Below are 17,530 nucleotides of genomic sequence, written 5' to 3'. Positions count from 1 at the left end.
ATAATAATAAATCCAGCATTATTTTGCCATGTAATATGAAACGAAATGGTTATTGAGTGCATAGAAATAAAATTTAGTATTAACATTCTCAGGTGCTATGTATAACTAAAGAAAACAATAAAATTGTGTGAAATTTCACTCTCCCATTTTCCTGCAAACCTCGATGTTCTGAAACATTATACATTCAAAGAAGTGAATAAATAAATAAAAATTTACGGATATATAACTTACGTCTGCTTAAGTTTGTCCCTCTTTATGAACGTAGTAGTCACATTTGGTGTCACAGATTGAAGTAATTCACAGTATTATAAAATTGTAAGAATTGCAATGATTTTAGAATTTTTGAAAAATCTGAAATCATCTGTTTTCTCCCCTGTTTTCATGTATGCTCACATTAGAAAAATTTCATTAGCTAGGTACTTGCGAGTCTTGCATGTTATCAACATGATTGGAAACTGGACCAATTCAAAATAAATAGCCCAAAAATGCCATTTTTATATTTTTTTGCTTTTCCTTCATGCTTGGAACAACTTGAATTCAACTCAAATTACCTAATGTACTTATTTTAAACAACGCGATTTTTCTCATCTGTGGTTGTTAACCTGGTCATCTGCACACGTACACGTTTACACGTCTAAAACGTGCGCCTCAACCTCTCTAATATCTTGATTTAAAACTATTTTACAAAAGACCTTCAATACACGTTTAAAAACCCAAAAATTCTCAAACAAACTAAAAACCCTTAGAAAAACCGAACTATTATTCTAACAGATTAATATAGCATGTAAAAAGTTATTGTCGTTTAATTAGTAGTTGGTATCGAACAACTTTCCGTCTTCAATCAAGATAAGTAACTGAAATCGTGGCTAATAACAAGATAAAAACAACGTATTACCTTTTCTAGAGCAGTTATATGCAAAACTCTTCTGTATTTCTCTTCATCGTATTCTTCCCCAAACAAAATATTTTCTCTGATAGTTTCGTTGAATACCCAAGCCTCTTGAGAAGCATAAGCGATCTTGCCTTTCACTATCACTTCACCAGAAGTAACAGGAATCTCTCCCAAAATGGACATTAAAAAAGACGTCTAATCAAATTAATAATCGTTTCATTATTTGGAATGAAACACTATGTGTAATTAATATAAGCACGTAAGTACAGTATTTAAAACGTATTTACATGTTAATGTATTTAAATATTTCAATTATTAACTGCTTTTATTGTACAACGCATGTATTACAAAGCAGTAATATAACATACACATTCAATTGATAAATCAAAGATAACATTTATCCGTCATACAAATTTTATCATTTTATAGGAGTATATGAAAACTATATCAGAACAGAAGCTAAATTATACGTGCATAATATTTTAGTGCCAACGGTACAAATGATCATGAATGTGTGTTTCATCCTTTTCACAAAATAATCTGCCATTTTAGTATACAGACCAATCATTGAATGTCTGTACACAGAAACGGCAGATTGAATTAACCATTCAATACTATTAATAACAGTTTTAATTAACCGATGAACTGTTATTAATAGTATGGGTTGTTGATAAAATCGAATTTTATGTAATTCCTCACGTAAATTTAACAAATTTTTAGCAAATAGCATTCTATTTCAGAACTGTTGCGTTGACAGTAACAACTTACTGGTTGAATTAGAACACAATGTAAAAATAATTAAAATAAATTATTATTAACATATGCTATTTGAAATTATACAATGAGAATAATTTCTGTGTTACTAGTTTAAAATAACAGTCTCAAAACGGAGAATAAAGTAGTAACAAAATATTTGTTTAATTATTTGGCATAAGAATCATTTGTAGATAAGTTACATTAACTAATTTTACGAAATGTAATTACAGTATATATGTGCCTACATCCAGTTGTAGGTGAAATTTAACTTGTTAAAATCGAGAAATGGAGGAAAAGTTAGACTCTATAACAGATTATGCACACAATAAATAATACAAAGAATTCTCCAGTTATTGTTTCTTTCTTCCTATATTATGTAACTAATTCTCGCTGTAACTAATCAAAAACATATAAAATTGTTTAAACATGACAATTAATTTAAAAATGAATTTTATTACAAATAGATAAATGCTTAAATTTTTACAATATTTTTATTAATTATTCTAAACAATCTTTATATCACAAAGCATGTAAATAATTTAAAATATATAAGTACAAATTAAGATATTTACCTTTCCTGATCCGACAGGACCTATAACAGTTAATAATTCTCCAGGTTGTACGTTTATAGATATATCATTCAATGTTGAGTTGGTTTCCTTTTGAAAATTGAAATGAAAATTGAAAGGTAAGTAAATTGTATATAAGTAATCTTATCTGTTATAAATTAGAAATAACATACCATAAATTAATTTATAATAACGTAAATATTATATCTATATATATATAAATGGACGTGTATGTATGTCACTATATTTCACTTTTCCGCAAAAACTACACATCGCACGTGAATGGTGTTTGTATGTGGTAGTAGCCCCAAGTCTCCACTCGTGCATAGGGGTGGTTGCGTCTCGATAGCTATAAGGGTGCGGGAGATATGAGGCTGAAAGTGGTTGAAAGTGGCTTTCTATTTCGAATGTTTTGTTCGANTATATTGCATTAGTTTATATTATAAATATATCAGAAGCAGTAAGACATTAGTTCAGTCATACAGGTTCTAATATGCCCAAGAAAAAGAGGATCAGCAGGAGAAGTTAAATAGAATGTCCGTTTACCAGGCCATGATATTGCATCACTCATGAAATTCATAAATCATTGTTATTCAGAGAGAAAGATGTCTATTATCAAGCGTCGTTAGAGTTTAAAATATCACCCATAGAATGGAATAGATCCATAGAATGAAATGACCCATAGAATGAAATAGATCAGAGAATTGCATTATCATCTCTAATAACTAGTCTGTGCTAAATTTTACTAAAATTGTTCTTGGTGTAATATTCATTGTTAGTGTTATTAAGGACATTTTGAACCCTTCCTCCTTATGGATAATTAAATTAAAGTGTCACTATCGGAAGCCCATACAGAGGTCGGCAAGATGCCCAGGAAGGCAGATTGTTATAGGTGGAAAAATTGGCTGAAGAAAATAAAAATAATAAAATATTCTTAATTGCAGATGATCGATTCTTTTACTTTTTGAAAATAATAAAGTAATTAAGTGTATGAGGTTCGATTAAAATAATTCGAAATTACACTATGCCTGTATTTAAAAGAGGCGGCAAATAACTATCTTGCACGGAATGGCATAATTGCTGGGTTGGTCCATGACCCTCCATTACTTTGTAAATTCAGTCAGATCAATTTGAAAACCCCAGAATGATTACAACGGGGTCTTTGTCTCTAAAATGTTTAGCCTCATCCGTAACCACCTGCCATTCCAATCGTGGGTCTATCAAAACTCACGATGGGTATAACAAAAAAAAAAGTCTTAGTGGCTATGACTGAGGAAATGAAAAACTAATTTAATAAAATTTATAAAAAAATTATTACATATTAATATTTTTGAATAATTTCTAAATTAATATTTTAGTAATAAACCTTGAAAACAACAATTTTTTAAACTGTTCGTTACCTGAAGTCTCTTCAACGAAACCAAAACTTCTACAGTATAATTTATTGCATGTGTAAACAAATTAACAGTGCTAACGAAGATATACATAGAAACAGTCATAGTGACAAATACAATTTGGGCATTTAGTTGTCCTCCATTTAAGAAAAATGCAAGATATGTGAGAGAAGTAAATAATTTCGATATAGGATATGCCATTATGAATGATATTCCCCTAGCATATAAAAACTTCCGAATTTTTTTCATTTCTTTCCTGCAAATATAAACAATTAACTAAAATCAGCGTAAAAATTTGAAAATATTTATTAAAAGAAAAACAGCATGGCAAAAGTACAGTAAAATCAGTGTAAACCAGAATTGCACAAACCTTTTCCGTTGATCGGTTTCCATCTTGAACAGTTAATTTAACATAGAAAAATGCTTCGTTTTAAGCAACATTTTTGTTTAGACAAGTATTTTGTTTTATTCATGTTTAGTTTTAGACAGCTTTTACTATATTTAAATCAACTTACTCTCTAATTTTCTCAATTAATGCAGCATATGGCAATTCCCAGGTGTACATTTTAATTAATCTCATATCAGCAATCATCTCGTTCAACAGGTTTAATCTTTCGTCTCCCAATTCAGCTGCTTTTAATCTATTATTATGAAATTAAATCTTAAATATAAATATATAGTCTTGGAAAAATAGGCCAATATAAAATTACTTTCGAAAAATTTATGAATTAATTTTATATAGTTACCATTTTTTTAATTTCAGTTACTAACTTTACTTTTTTTATTGAACATTTTGTAAACATTCAGTAAAATTTTTAAACCATGTGCTGTAGAAATTATTCTATTGGTGCAAAATAATTCCGGAAGGAATGAAGTAAACGATTCTGTTTTAGTGGTTATAATAATGAATTACTATAAACAAATTAAGGCCTATAGTTCTTACGAATGTTCACTGATAAGTAAGTGCTTCTAGAATTAACTTAGCAGAATCAGCTATCACTGATCTATAATCATGCTGTTTTCAAAATAAGTTTGTACCAATAAGTCAATAATTATTTACATTGTTGAACTATAAGTTTAATTTTATAAGAATGTGATACTACATAATAATAAATCCAGCATTATTTTGCCATGTAATATGAAACGAAATGGTTATTGAGTGCATAGAAATAAAATTTAGTACTAACATTCTCAGGTGCTATGCATAACGTAAGAAAAAAATAAAGTTGTGTGAAATTCCTCCGTCCCATTTTTCTGCAAACCCCGATGTTCTGAAACATTATACATTTAAAGAAGTGAATAAATAAATAAAAAATTACGAATATACAACTTACATCTACTTAAGTTTGTCCCTCTTTATGAACGTAGTAGTCACATTTGGTGTCACAGATTGAAGTAATTTACAGTATTATAAAATTGTAAGATTATTGGAAGACAATCAACATCTACAATTATATCATTCAATTCTGATATTTTATAAAGTATTGATGAACTGGTGAATATACCTTATTTGTATTTATTTTTCTGTAGATTCATCTCAAAATAAATAATATACATATCAAACTTCAACCGCTAGAAAATGTTTCCTGTTTTACACTGTGGAATAGTATTTGTTTGTGATTACAGAAACTTCTCAGATCTAAAAATCAAGATAAAAATATTAACTTTTTTTAGCAGGAAATATGTTGACTAGAGGATTTGATCCCGGGATCTCGAAAATCGGGATCCCGGGATCCCGACCACTTTTCAGTCCCGAAATTTTCGGGATTAAGTTTTCCTAATCCCGAGATTTTCGGGATTGACATCATTTTAAAAAAGTTGCAAAATAGACTGCATGAAGCGAAACGTTCAGTGCCAGTGCTTTTAACAGAATTGCTTGCCTATCATTTTAATATAAAATATGAGAAATTTTCTTTCAAGCAAGCAGCAGAAATTAACCTAGCGGGCTTGCGATGCTTGCTTGGAATAAAACTTCTTGTATTTTGAACTAAAATGATAGGCAAGCAGTTCTCACTGGGTTACTTGGCAATATACTTCATTTTTGTATTTTTGAATTTTCGCGGGCGCCAATCGATTTTCTGGCGCAGTCGAGAGCACTACTCAGTGCGTTTTACCTGTCAATGTGTCAGCCATCTTGTTTTGCCAGTGTGGTTAATATAGACCCGACGCCTCTCGCTTAGGGGGGTCGACCTTAGGTGAAAAGGTTACGACCCCCGCCTTGCCCGTGATCTGTCAGGATGATGCGAGAAAGTCTTTTTACGTTTGGGAGTAGTGGTTTGCTGGATGCTGAGAGACTCACACAGAGACCGAATTTACAAAATTAACGTGTTTATTTTTAGAAAGGCATGCTTACAATGATCGAAACAATCGGGATTGTAGCCTTTACTCCTACAATCCCGATCTGTGTCGACCGGACTGTTTTCTTCCAACCTCCCCGTGTCCTCGAAGCTATAACTAGAACGGGCTTATAAGTATTTACTAACGATTCCTCCAACTTCCATCAAACCTAAACGCGTTTTCTCAGCAGCTGCATATATGTGCAACAAATTGAGAAGCAGACTTGGTGATGAGACACAGGATGCGTTGTTATTTCTCAGATCATATTTTCGCAATTCAAATTAGAATGTTCCTATTAGATTAGTTTTCTTTATATTTAAGAAAAATGTGACTGATTAATATTATTTTTAAATACTTTTTGCTAAGAAACTTATCTTACTACCTACTTACTAGGTTGCTATATGAAAGTAGTCTATTTAGTCGATGTTAAGAGAGATTTTTGTTAATTTTCAACGTTTATTTGCATAGTTTGTTACATAAAGGTTTTTTCAATTTATGTGAGTTTAAAGAGATCTCAGTGATGCTTAAAAAAGAATAAATTTAACATGAAGACTGAGTGATTTTAAGTCTGGTTAGTCTGACTCTGAGTCTGATTAGTTAGAGTGATTAAATTAGCTAGGTGTATACTGTAAAATATGTTGATTTTTGTCTAAATTTTGATTTGATTTCTGTAAGAGTTTCTTATTTTTTATTAACCCTCAATACCGAAATAATCCCGGGATCGCGGGATTGACTAAGTATAATCCCGAAATCCCGGGATTAGAAATAAGGACCGGGATCGAATTCCCTAATGTTGACCCAGCTCTACACTGCTGGTAATGTCAATAAACCGCTAATTGTTTTAGGACTCTGTAAACAAATGCTTTCTTTTTGGTTTAAAGTGGGTTGAATTACTATAAATAAATTGCATCATTCATCATTTTTACACTTAGTCTACCTCTCAATTAATTTCACAACATATCTGAAATCCCAAAGAACATTTCCACAACATCAAGTTTTTAAGAACTATTTTTAGAAATCTGAAGAAAATTTAGTATTTTTCTAACTTTTCCTCTTTTAAAACTGACACAGTGCATGTTTCATATTGGGCACCTGTTTTCCAACAGAAAAGAAAATATGCTGGCACCACATAGTCACCACGAGACTAATGTTTTACATCAAATATACAGGAAAATTGCACGAGAGTACCTTATTTCAGCAATGCATACATTATGCAATGGACAGAATAAAAATATGAAATAAATATATCTTTACAAAAATACTATATTTTATATTGGCCCTTATGAATAAAAAAGAAGGAAATGCAAAAGGAAAAGCATAAAGTAGAAATAAAAGAAAGTGCTTCGAGCAAAAGTAGAAGCAAAAGCATTTCCTCTGTTTACTATAAATAATGATTATCTTATGTCTGTCGAAATCCTTTTAGTCATTTACCACAGAGGTAAATGACTAAAAGGATTTCGACTAAGGTTTCTCTAACGGGATCCCGGCTGTATTTAAAATTTTCCTTTTTTACCTAACTACTTTGATACTACATTATTCAGTCGCCAAGCGTAATGTCATTTTTCATGTAATGATAAATTTTCGTTATTAATCTAGAAATTTAAGAATTTGATATATATTTTTAAAATTCAAAATATTTCTTGTTCACTTATTTCATTCATCATATCATTTCTGGTTTAGAAAAGAATTTTAATTAAACAATCAATCACAAATTTTGAGACTGGCCATAATATTTCTGGTGATATTGATTTGTGAATCTTGGTAATTAATTTTCTAAACTAATGGTATATCACATAAAACAATAAAATTAATGCAATGAGATTTCACAAGATGAATCTTAAAGGAATAATTTTTCCAATAGAGCAATACAATAAGGTTGTATTGATGCATTTGGAAAGGAAGTAAGAGATATTTTTGGGTTAATAAAACATTGCAGTTTGTATGCTTTAATTAACTTAAGCTAACTAGACGTTCTCCTTACACAAGAGTAATGAAGCATGTAGTTTGCGTGTTGAATAGTATGAACGATATGAATAAAAACATGCATTACTGTATTCTTGTAAAATTTAAAGAAAATCCTTTTAGCCGTATGAATAAAAATAAAAGCAAAATCTTACACTTTTCAGCATGAATCAAATGTTTTCGAATGAAAGTTTTTCTTTAGTAATAAGTATTCTGTATGAATAACAGTAAGCATTTATTTAATTGATAAGCATATTTTTCAGAATACGCATCTATTTAAACGTATAGTACACTCAACTGCAAGAAATTTGATTTACTGTTACTTTTATCTATGTTAATTTTATGTTAATGTTTAATTAACCATGGCTGAAGTAGAGAATCTAAGGAAGGTTAAATATAAACTTCGTTTCTCTCCACAAGTCATTGATTTTAAGGTATTGTTTACGTTTGAAGAAGAAAGTGTTGAATGGTTGACACACAAACTTATAGCAGTGACGAATGATTAACGTAGTAGTAACTTCTTTACAAAAAATGAAAATATGTTTAAGATATTTAACTTATCCTAGATACCACAAAGGAATAGAAGAATGTATGGTGTATGTCAATGTCACGAACTGTCCTTAATGTTATGAAGAAAATAATAGCTCAGGCTGATCGTTAGATAAAATTTCCTAAAACAGATCATTCTGTTATGAACAGTTATGGAAAAATAAATCCTGTTTTCCAACTGCGATTCTTGTGATTGATTGCACTCACATAGGGATAGAAAAACCTAGACTTTATGGTTATGAGTACATTAATCGAAATGGAAAACCCACATTAAACATACAAGCTACCTGTAATACCAGATGCATGTTTACTACTTAGTTGGATATCTACACTATGTAACAAAGGGCAACATGCGTACAAATAATACGAATTGAAAACAGCAAATAAAATAGAACATTGAGACGAGATTAACGTGTCATAATATGCACATCGAGAACCTTTTACTCGTTTACCAAAAGCATTATCTCGGAAGTATAAGATAATCATTATTCATATCAAGCAGAGGAAAGGCTTTTGCTTCTATCTTGTGCTCGATGCATTTGCTTTTACTTCTGCGTTATCTTATTTACATTTTCTTCGTTGTTATTCATACGGGTCGATGTCGGACATTGCTAAATTTTTGGTGATCCACGCATAATTTTTTCGATTGCTATAATTCTCGAATAAGAAATTTAACAATCTGTATTAACAATCTAAAAAATGTTTAGGTTTTACGTAGTATATTTTAAGCGATGGACATGGATATGTGAGAATCCGAATCTAGGAATTGAATTATTTTTAAATCAATTTTCGATGTAATATTTCGATGTTAAAAATGACTTTTTCCACTTTTTGACGATAAAATTCGATGTGAACAAGGAAATGGAACTTCCTTTTTCGCCGTCCACTTCCTGAGCCAGAAATCTTGTCATTACCGATGACAAGACTTCTGGCCTGCACGACTCATCTAAACATCCTGCCAAATGGTCGAAATAATAACCCACGATTGCAGAAAAATTAGAATGAAAAAGTATTGCAACTTTGATCGGCGCGGTCATCGTCAGTTTCCCTAGTTATTTTAGTCTGTGTGTCTATCCTGCATTTACCTCAAAATTATCGCCGCCTACCGAAGATTGTCAAACCTTAAAAGAGGTATAATATCAGATTTCATGTAAACTCTCTCTCGGAACGAATAGAGTTAAGAATTTAAAATGCCATAGTCATTAGCATTAGATACTTTTGGATAATGTAATTGTTTATTTGTAACCTATACAGTCTAATCCATTTGTAATCCATTATATTATATTTACTCAATAAATTAGTTAATTAACTGTTAACTTGGATATTAATGGTTATTTAAGATGGATGCCTATTGACTGATCCACGATCTCTCCACTCATAACCAATAGTCCTCCTCTTAGAAAAAAGTAGTGTGTTTTTAAGAGAAGGCTATATTTTAATGTTGCGTCCTAAGCGACATTAATAAATTAATTATCTTGGCTGGTGCCAGCATCCTGACGTTGAGGGGATATCACTATCCTAACAACATACTAACTTAAATCCATCCACTGACCTAGTCAGCGGATCTCACCTATCTGTGCCAATAAGAGGTCAACACCTTTTTGATCTCCGGCTTCTCACAGATATTTATTTTCATAATTAGTTTTTCTCGACTGCATGACAGTCTCTTACTGTATCTAAAACTGCACAGTATAAAATAACTGGGATTAAAAAAATGCATGTTTTACGTTTTTCCTTGCTGTAATTTGCTCCAAAAAAGCAAAAAATAAATATTCGGTATCAAATTTCACTTTATTACAAACTATCACACATTTTTGTCAATTGTTATCTGGTTTGTTTAAAATAAAAGTAGAAATTATTATCTATGACATTCGTTGTAAGAATTGTGAAATATTTTCACGGAAAAAATTGAATAGACACGTCCCCATTCCGTAGTGTGAATATCCATGAACCTTCAATTGTTTTAAGAAATATATAAAGAAAAAATCCCTTCTTTCAAACGGATCGAGTGTTTTTTATTTAATTGTACGCAGAAGAAAGTATTCTTTAAAACTGATCGAATAACTATGTTTGATCTGGCAACTTTCATTTTATTTTCAACTTTTTATGTAATATAAAAATGCAGTGATAAAAAATCGATTACCTAAATTCAAAAATAATGATTGCTCAAAACATTACAAAAAACATGAAACTTTTTGCTGATCGATAAGACAGGAATCTTCTCTACACTAAATGAAGCAATCCAAAAAATCGTGCACAGTTCACCAAAAATTCGGAAAATTACATGATGTCGTAGGCGAAATTATAAGCTTTATAAGATACAATAAACAAACACCATTACCAAAGAAATGCATTAGTCACAATTACTAAGATGTGATGCTAACAATACTCGTGCAAAGAAGGTTAATGCCTTCGATCATCCCGTCATTTCCAACATCAGCCGTAAGTCTATAGATTTCGACTAATGTATGAAATTTTAAACTTATTAAACATCTGTATTTCATCTTCATTAATGATAACTATGTTATGCATTATTTCTTTACTTTATTTATAGTTTATCACACTTATAGAATTTACAATAATAATTACCTTAGTTTTGAATATAATTTACTCAAAGCAAATTGCGTAGGAATGTAGAGAAATATGGCTATGAATCCTACTAAAATAGTCCATCCGTAATATTGCCATAAAAGTGCTATCGTAGTGATGATGAAAAAAGGATTTGTAAATAAATATGGAATGCCGTAATTATTCTGTAATAAATAATAATATTAGTTTTATACAAAATACTAGTATTTCGATCACTATTAATATAAATTTCAGTGTAATTATTATCGAAATTATAGAATATACGATAAACATGTTAAGTTTGCATGAAGTAGTCTACTTTTTTAGAGGATTTCGTTAATTTGACAACTACAAAACCATTGTTACCAAAACTAAAAACCAAAACTACGTTGATAGATTAGTCAAACTTTTCAGTACTGTAATTTATAAGGGTTTTGAATGTGAAAAGTATTGCTGTACATTTTGTATCCAGGCAGGCTGCTGCATTGTTTTGAATTGTTTAAAAACACTGTTTTATCAGCATGAATATTAAATGGGGCATACTACTGTTTTATAAATGAGTAAAAAGCTTGCAAATATTTACGAACCTGCATTATTTTTTATTCTACACTGAAAAATATTTTTTTAAAACTACTTTTTTACAACAAAACAATAAATTTTAGATTTCTTTCAAATGATAAGCACAAATTAGGAGCTAACACAAATTATTGAGTGAGAATTTACCGAGAATATTGACATAAGTGATAGAAATAAACGAAATTATTCAAATCTAACAAATAAATGACTGATGACAACTACTTCAAAGCAACGTTGACAACAGTAACTGTAATAAAATTTAGCATTTTGTGACACACTCTCTTCATGATTTACGCATTTAATATCTAATAAAATATTTAAATAAAAATCTGAAGAATCATAGATATTTCGTAAAAATTCATTGACAAACGATACAGTTAGATAAATTTCTCTGTTTGAACAATATGTAATTAAACGAAACATTTTTCTTCTTTTAAGATCGATATTACTACTTAATTCACTATATATCATGCATTGAAATATGCTTCAATACCACCAAGAATACCAATACCAATAGTTTGTTTTTTATGAAAAACAATCCCAATGAACGAATTTTTATAGAAGTTATCAATTACTACAACAATTCATAAATGATCCCATGAATACAAAGTTAATAAATGTTAATTTCAAATTGCCCTTTGACTATTTGCTTCGTTTAATAGATCAAAATTCTCAGAGATTTTTCTTTAATGGATACTTAAAGCACAGATTCTTTCTGTCCAAATCTTATTGTTTGTATTGTAGTTTCTGGCAAAATCCATAATAAACAAGAAAATAGTTATTTATTAGTAACACAGTTGAAAATCATAATATAGTATTACAAATATTTTCATCTAGTGTTATAAACTACTCTATACATTAGAGCGTCGTTTATCCGAAGGTCGGTTATCCGAAACGTCGGTTATCCGAAGGAATTCCAGTCGACAAATTTACATTTTCGCCAGTGCTGTGGCGCTGTAATCTTTGGCAATGTCTTCGGCTACTCAAATATTTTACGTTTTTGATACTAAATTAACTTCTGAAGTATAATTTTTTATTGTTTTTATATATTTCAATATATTTATTTTGTTTGTACAAAATAAAGCAATAATTTTTAACGATACAATAGTCTTCGTTAGGCTTAACATTGACGAAAATTCAACGCGAAGCGACACGCAACGGAGAAAAATTTCAACACGGGATAAATTAATATATTTTTCGTACATAATTGGTTATCCGAAAAATAAGTTATCCGAACAACCCCAGTCCCCAATTGATTCGGATAAACGACGCTCTACTGTATTTTTTCTCAGTTTTAATATGACATAATAAATTGCCAATTGTAAAGATTCTTATAAAACGTAGCCGAAAAAAAGGAAAAACCGGTAATAGCAGATAATAATGCGATTTTCTAGCATATCAATTTGTATGCAGATTTTTCAAAATTATCGAAGTAGAGCAATAAACTGAATCATTAAGGCGAGTAAAGAGTGCACTCGAACTGATTGAAACGTATCTCAGCTTTCGCAGTAGAAAATATTCAGCAGTGTCTGCAAAGATCGAATTGCTTATAATTTATTAAATTTCGTAAAAATTTCAAAATATCTGCTTATCGGGCATTATCGATAATTCCACACAACACATGTTTTAAAAGTTTCAGATTAACCCTGAACTGATGTGAATTGGAGTTGCACTTATTGTGTTATGGGTCCAATAGACCGAGGTGATATCAAAGTGCATAAAGCTATACATATATATATAATATTGTTTTTCAAGTTTAATTATTTTATACTATTGACTTATTAACTTGTCAACACGGCAGGTATGAACATTTTGTTTGTTTCATACAAAATATTTTGTTGAAAGTGTTAGAATCATTTCTTACAAAACATTTACTTCGAATACAAAAACAACAATTGCTTAGTGAAAAACTAATGTTTTATAGAATCTAATTTTGTTCTTTTTCATTATTATGTATTCAATGTAATGTACTCTTATCTATAAAAAACTGACATTCACTACTATATAAAGAAAATGCTCACAAAAAGTAACGCTCACTTGATTCGAGGAAATAATGCATATTGTAACTTAAATAAATTTTGTTGGCTCTTCCGCCATGTTTATTTTCCACTTTGAAATAAAAAACTAAAAACTTTGCACTGAAAAAAATTACGTAACTACTGTTGTGGATGCAGTGGACCATTGCGAATGTTAAAAACCCATTTCGTTGTTACATGCAAAACACGCCTGCCTACCAAAATGTAAATCAGATGTGTTAACCTGCTGAAGCGCATGTGCCATTACAATGAACACAGCGGCTGATCAGCAACATGAAAAATGTACTTTCATGTTTATTATATTTGTATGACAGATTGACTTTGTAACCACTCTTTATTCCAATTTATAATTATCTACTCGAATTAATTTCAATTAGAATTGTAAGAAAATAAAACAGAAATTTTGAAGAAAACGCATATACCTGTGATTGAATTACGTGTACAAGATAATATTTTTGTCCTTATTTAACTATTACGCCACATAAAAATATTAATACGTTATGTGTATTAATTAATTACAATTTATATTCATAATAACTTCAACTTACATTTTGAAATTTGCTGACATCATTTACTATAAGATTTACCATTTGCCCAACATTCGATTTTTCTAGAGATGAAGGATTTAATTTCATTGCCTATAAAAAATTGTATATATAATAAATAAATATTCCTTAAAACTAATAATATGTTCCAATAAGAAATTAAGTTTTCACAAGGTTTTTACACAAAGAAATGGAATAAATTTTCTGTTTTAATATGTGTAATTATTATTTGAATTAATATGAAATTAAGAGTTAAATATTAATTTTTTGAATTTTGGGGTTATTATATTACATATAAAAATATATTTTTACTTTAGTGGGATATTATTATGCATAGTATATAATATACTGTATTGCGAAATTAAATAATGTAAGGAATTTGCATATCAATAGAGAGACAGTATATTATTAATATCAAAAAATAAATCATAAATTTGTTCTGAAAAATTTTACACTATTAAACTCTTTTGACTCCTTTTAAACTGTTTTAAGTTGAATAACCTTAACCCTTCTTTGCTTTTGTGACAAAATGCTTTCCATGAAGTGCGTGGAATTTCAAACACACTACTATTTTCTCCTAAATTGTGAAAAATTGGACATGTCATTAAAAACTATGATTATATCTTAAATTTCTATATTTTACCTACTATCTAACGGTATAAAATTATTGTGGATCCAAAACAAAAAGGTAAACATATAAACTTGCCAAATTTTTTTCAAAAACGTGAAAAAATAAACATATCAATGTTCAAATGGCTGTAAAGTAACTAAAGTAGCATTGGGCTTGGGTGAAGTTTAATTTTTCAAACAGTAATTTTTTATGTACTCTTGGATTTTGTAAGGAGCCAGCACAGATACCTGAAGGGCTCATTCTGTTGTTTTTGTTATTGTCATGATTTGTATGTCTCCAACAACTACAGAATAAGTTTTACCACATTGCAGTAAAGACATCCAGGCAAATCCAATCAAGTCACATAAATAATTGCACATACGTAAATTCTCATAAGCAAGGCCATTTCTATTACAGCAGCCCACCAATATTCTTATTATAATGTCACAGTAGTTTATCATAGTCATTGACAATGGCGAATCTTATTAAAATATCTATAATTATGCACTTAACATGAAAATTCTGAAGGTTTTTAAAACCTCCCGAAATGTTTAAACTAAATGTGCATTGTTGAAATTTTAATAAAAAGTGTTTTAATAATTTACAAGTTTTTAATCGTCTTAAAAAGAATACAGCAGGTATGTCATTTGAAATGTTAATTTGTATGCTTAATACTATGTCGTAACTTAATATAATTTATTAAATGGCAAAATGAAAAGAAAGGGAAAAATCTGTAATCATGCATACATTCATTCTAAGAAATTATGTTTAAACATCACTCAAAATTGGATAATGTAAAATACAGAACAGAAGATATGTTCCTTGTAATTATATGTGTTATCTTAACAATTTAATGCTATATGATAACAGTGTACATTTTAAAAATAGTTGACTGGTGAGGGGCATTGTGAGACCGAAACGCGTATCAACCAAAAAAGAATAAGTAAAGGATGAAAAGATGTCTAGTGTCTGATTGACTGCACTAATCGTGCTTGTGAAACAAAAATAAAAATAACACATGAGTGAATTAAACATTTTGTATCCATGATAATTAAATCTAATTCTATAATGAGAACATAAAACACCGTATGAGTGTAGTGTGTAAATAAATTAACAACGAATCTTAATTTTTTGTAAAAAATTTAACCAGACAGAAAATCTTTCATTTGAAAACGTTTATATATAGAGACAAAAATTTCATTTATTCCCAAATTATTTTTCATTTTTAGATATTATTATAAAAGGTAAAAATAAAGCCATCGATTTCTGCATATGCAAACAACTTTCATTCATTAATGTTAATTTGTTCAATCCTCATATTTTTCAATACACTTTCTGAAAAATATAAATATAAATATAATAATATATTCATAGTAAATTATATTTCATACTCACTTTTCTGTATATAATCGTGCAAAAAGCTATCTTTAATTTCATTCCAATAAATTCTGTCATAATTAAATTAGTATTATATGTAAAGAAATAAATTGCAGTCACGCCAAAAAATCCGGCAACGGTTAAGTAAATATTGTATTCATTCCATTCCAACTTATTGTCAAAATAGTGTACTGTTAATCCTAATAAGTGTGCTTGGCCCACAACTAGTGCTGTGTCCTGCAAATGTACATAAATATCAGTTATTTAAATGATTTTAATATATGATTATCATATAAGCTAATCAATTGTCAAGTACCTGAATCAATGTAAGTAAAATTAATGCTAAGAATATCCATCCAACGAATCGTAATACAGCTTTTAGTACGTTTGGATTTCTTTTCTGTAGTTCTTTGTTCCACTCTCTAAAAACAAATTGCAATGAAACGTAATACGAGTAAATGAAAACAATATTTTAAATTAATATTTCAACTTTTTGTAAATTTATAAGTTATTTATAGCGCATTTAATACTATTATTTCTTTATGAAAATACAGTAAGAGTTTATTAATCCAGTACTTGTTAGTATTAAGTATGTGAATTAATAATCAGTTATCAATTTAGTAATCTTCAAATCAAATTGCTAGTAATCTTAAAATCAAAATGTGTTTGGACACATGTAGTGTGCTAAAGACAGCAAGGAACAACCAAAACAGATTTGAAAAGTGAGGCTGTGCAACGTTGCTACATTTCACAAGATGGATGTAATCTTAACTTAGCATAGTCATATATATATATATATATGTGTTTGTGTTACCGTTAAAGTATATAATCCGTTATTGTATAGAATATCTAGCTATTTCATAGAATACCTAAACAGGTCGTTAAAGTGTATAATAGTCTAACATTCTCTACTTTAACTAGGTATTATATATATAAAATAACGATTACCGCTTCGGTTAGGCATATGAAATAAAAATCGTTTTTGTTTATAAAGATCAAGGAATGATATAACGATGAAGAGAGAGAGTTGAAACTATCCCAACAAGTGTACATTCAAGTTATCAGTTCAACCAAACGATCGCTTTAAACAATCGAGCTATAAATCCGCTATTATTAATGATTAGATACTAAGTATTTTTATGCTAGAGGCAGACGCTATGCGCTATCTCTTATCTAAATTAATAATTATAATAATTTATTAAATAATTTAGAACATTATGGAAGAAACATATTTCTGTGTATTGGGGCTTAGGGGCGTTTAGTAAAGTTATCAGCTGTTTACTGTCTTTCTAGTTTTGTTTAGTGCTCAGACAATTGTAAAATTTTTGTACTTACCTTTTTAAAATTATTTTTTGTATA

The 17,530-nt window shown here is 29.4% G+C and overlaps 1 protein-coding gene across 1 annotated transcript; it reads right to left on the bottom strand.

The window, feature by feature from the left end:
* Positions 1–3,548: 3,548 nt before the first annotated feature.
* LOC111616122 (multidrug resistance-associated protein 4-like) lies at positions 3,549–16,593 on the bottom strand (the record flags this gene model as incomplete). Its single annotated transcript, XM_023357549.1, has 6 exons — positions 3,549–3,867; positions 4,127–4,252; positions 11,049–11,212; positions 14,188–14,277; positions 16,190–16,408; positions 16,488–16,593. Coding segments are annotated over 6 exons (1,009 nt in total), but the record flags the coding sequence as incomplete, so codon positions are not given.
* Between the last annotated feature and the right edge of the window lie 937 nt (positions 16,594–17,530).

This window comes from Centruroides sculpturatus, unplaced genomic scaffold (genome assembly GCF_000671375.1).
Source record: "Centruroides sculpturatus isolate CEXI.00-Female unplaced genomic scaffold, Cexi_2.0 scaffold2835, whole genome shotgun sequence".
NCBI classification, from domain to species: domain Eukaryota; kingdom Metazoa; phylum Arthropoda; class Arachnida; order Scorpiones; family Buthidae; genus Centruroides; species Centruroides sculpturatus.
Note: the sequence above shows the minus strand (reverse complement) of the source record. Positions and strands in the feature narration are given on the sequence as shown.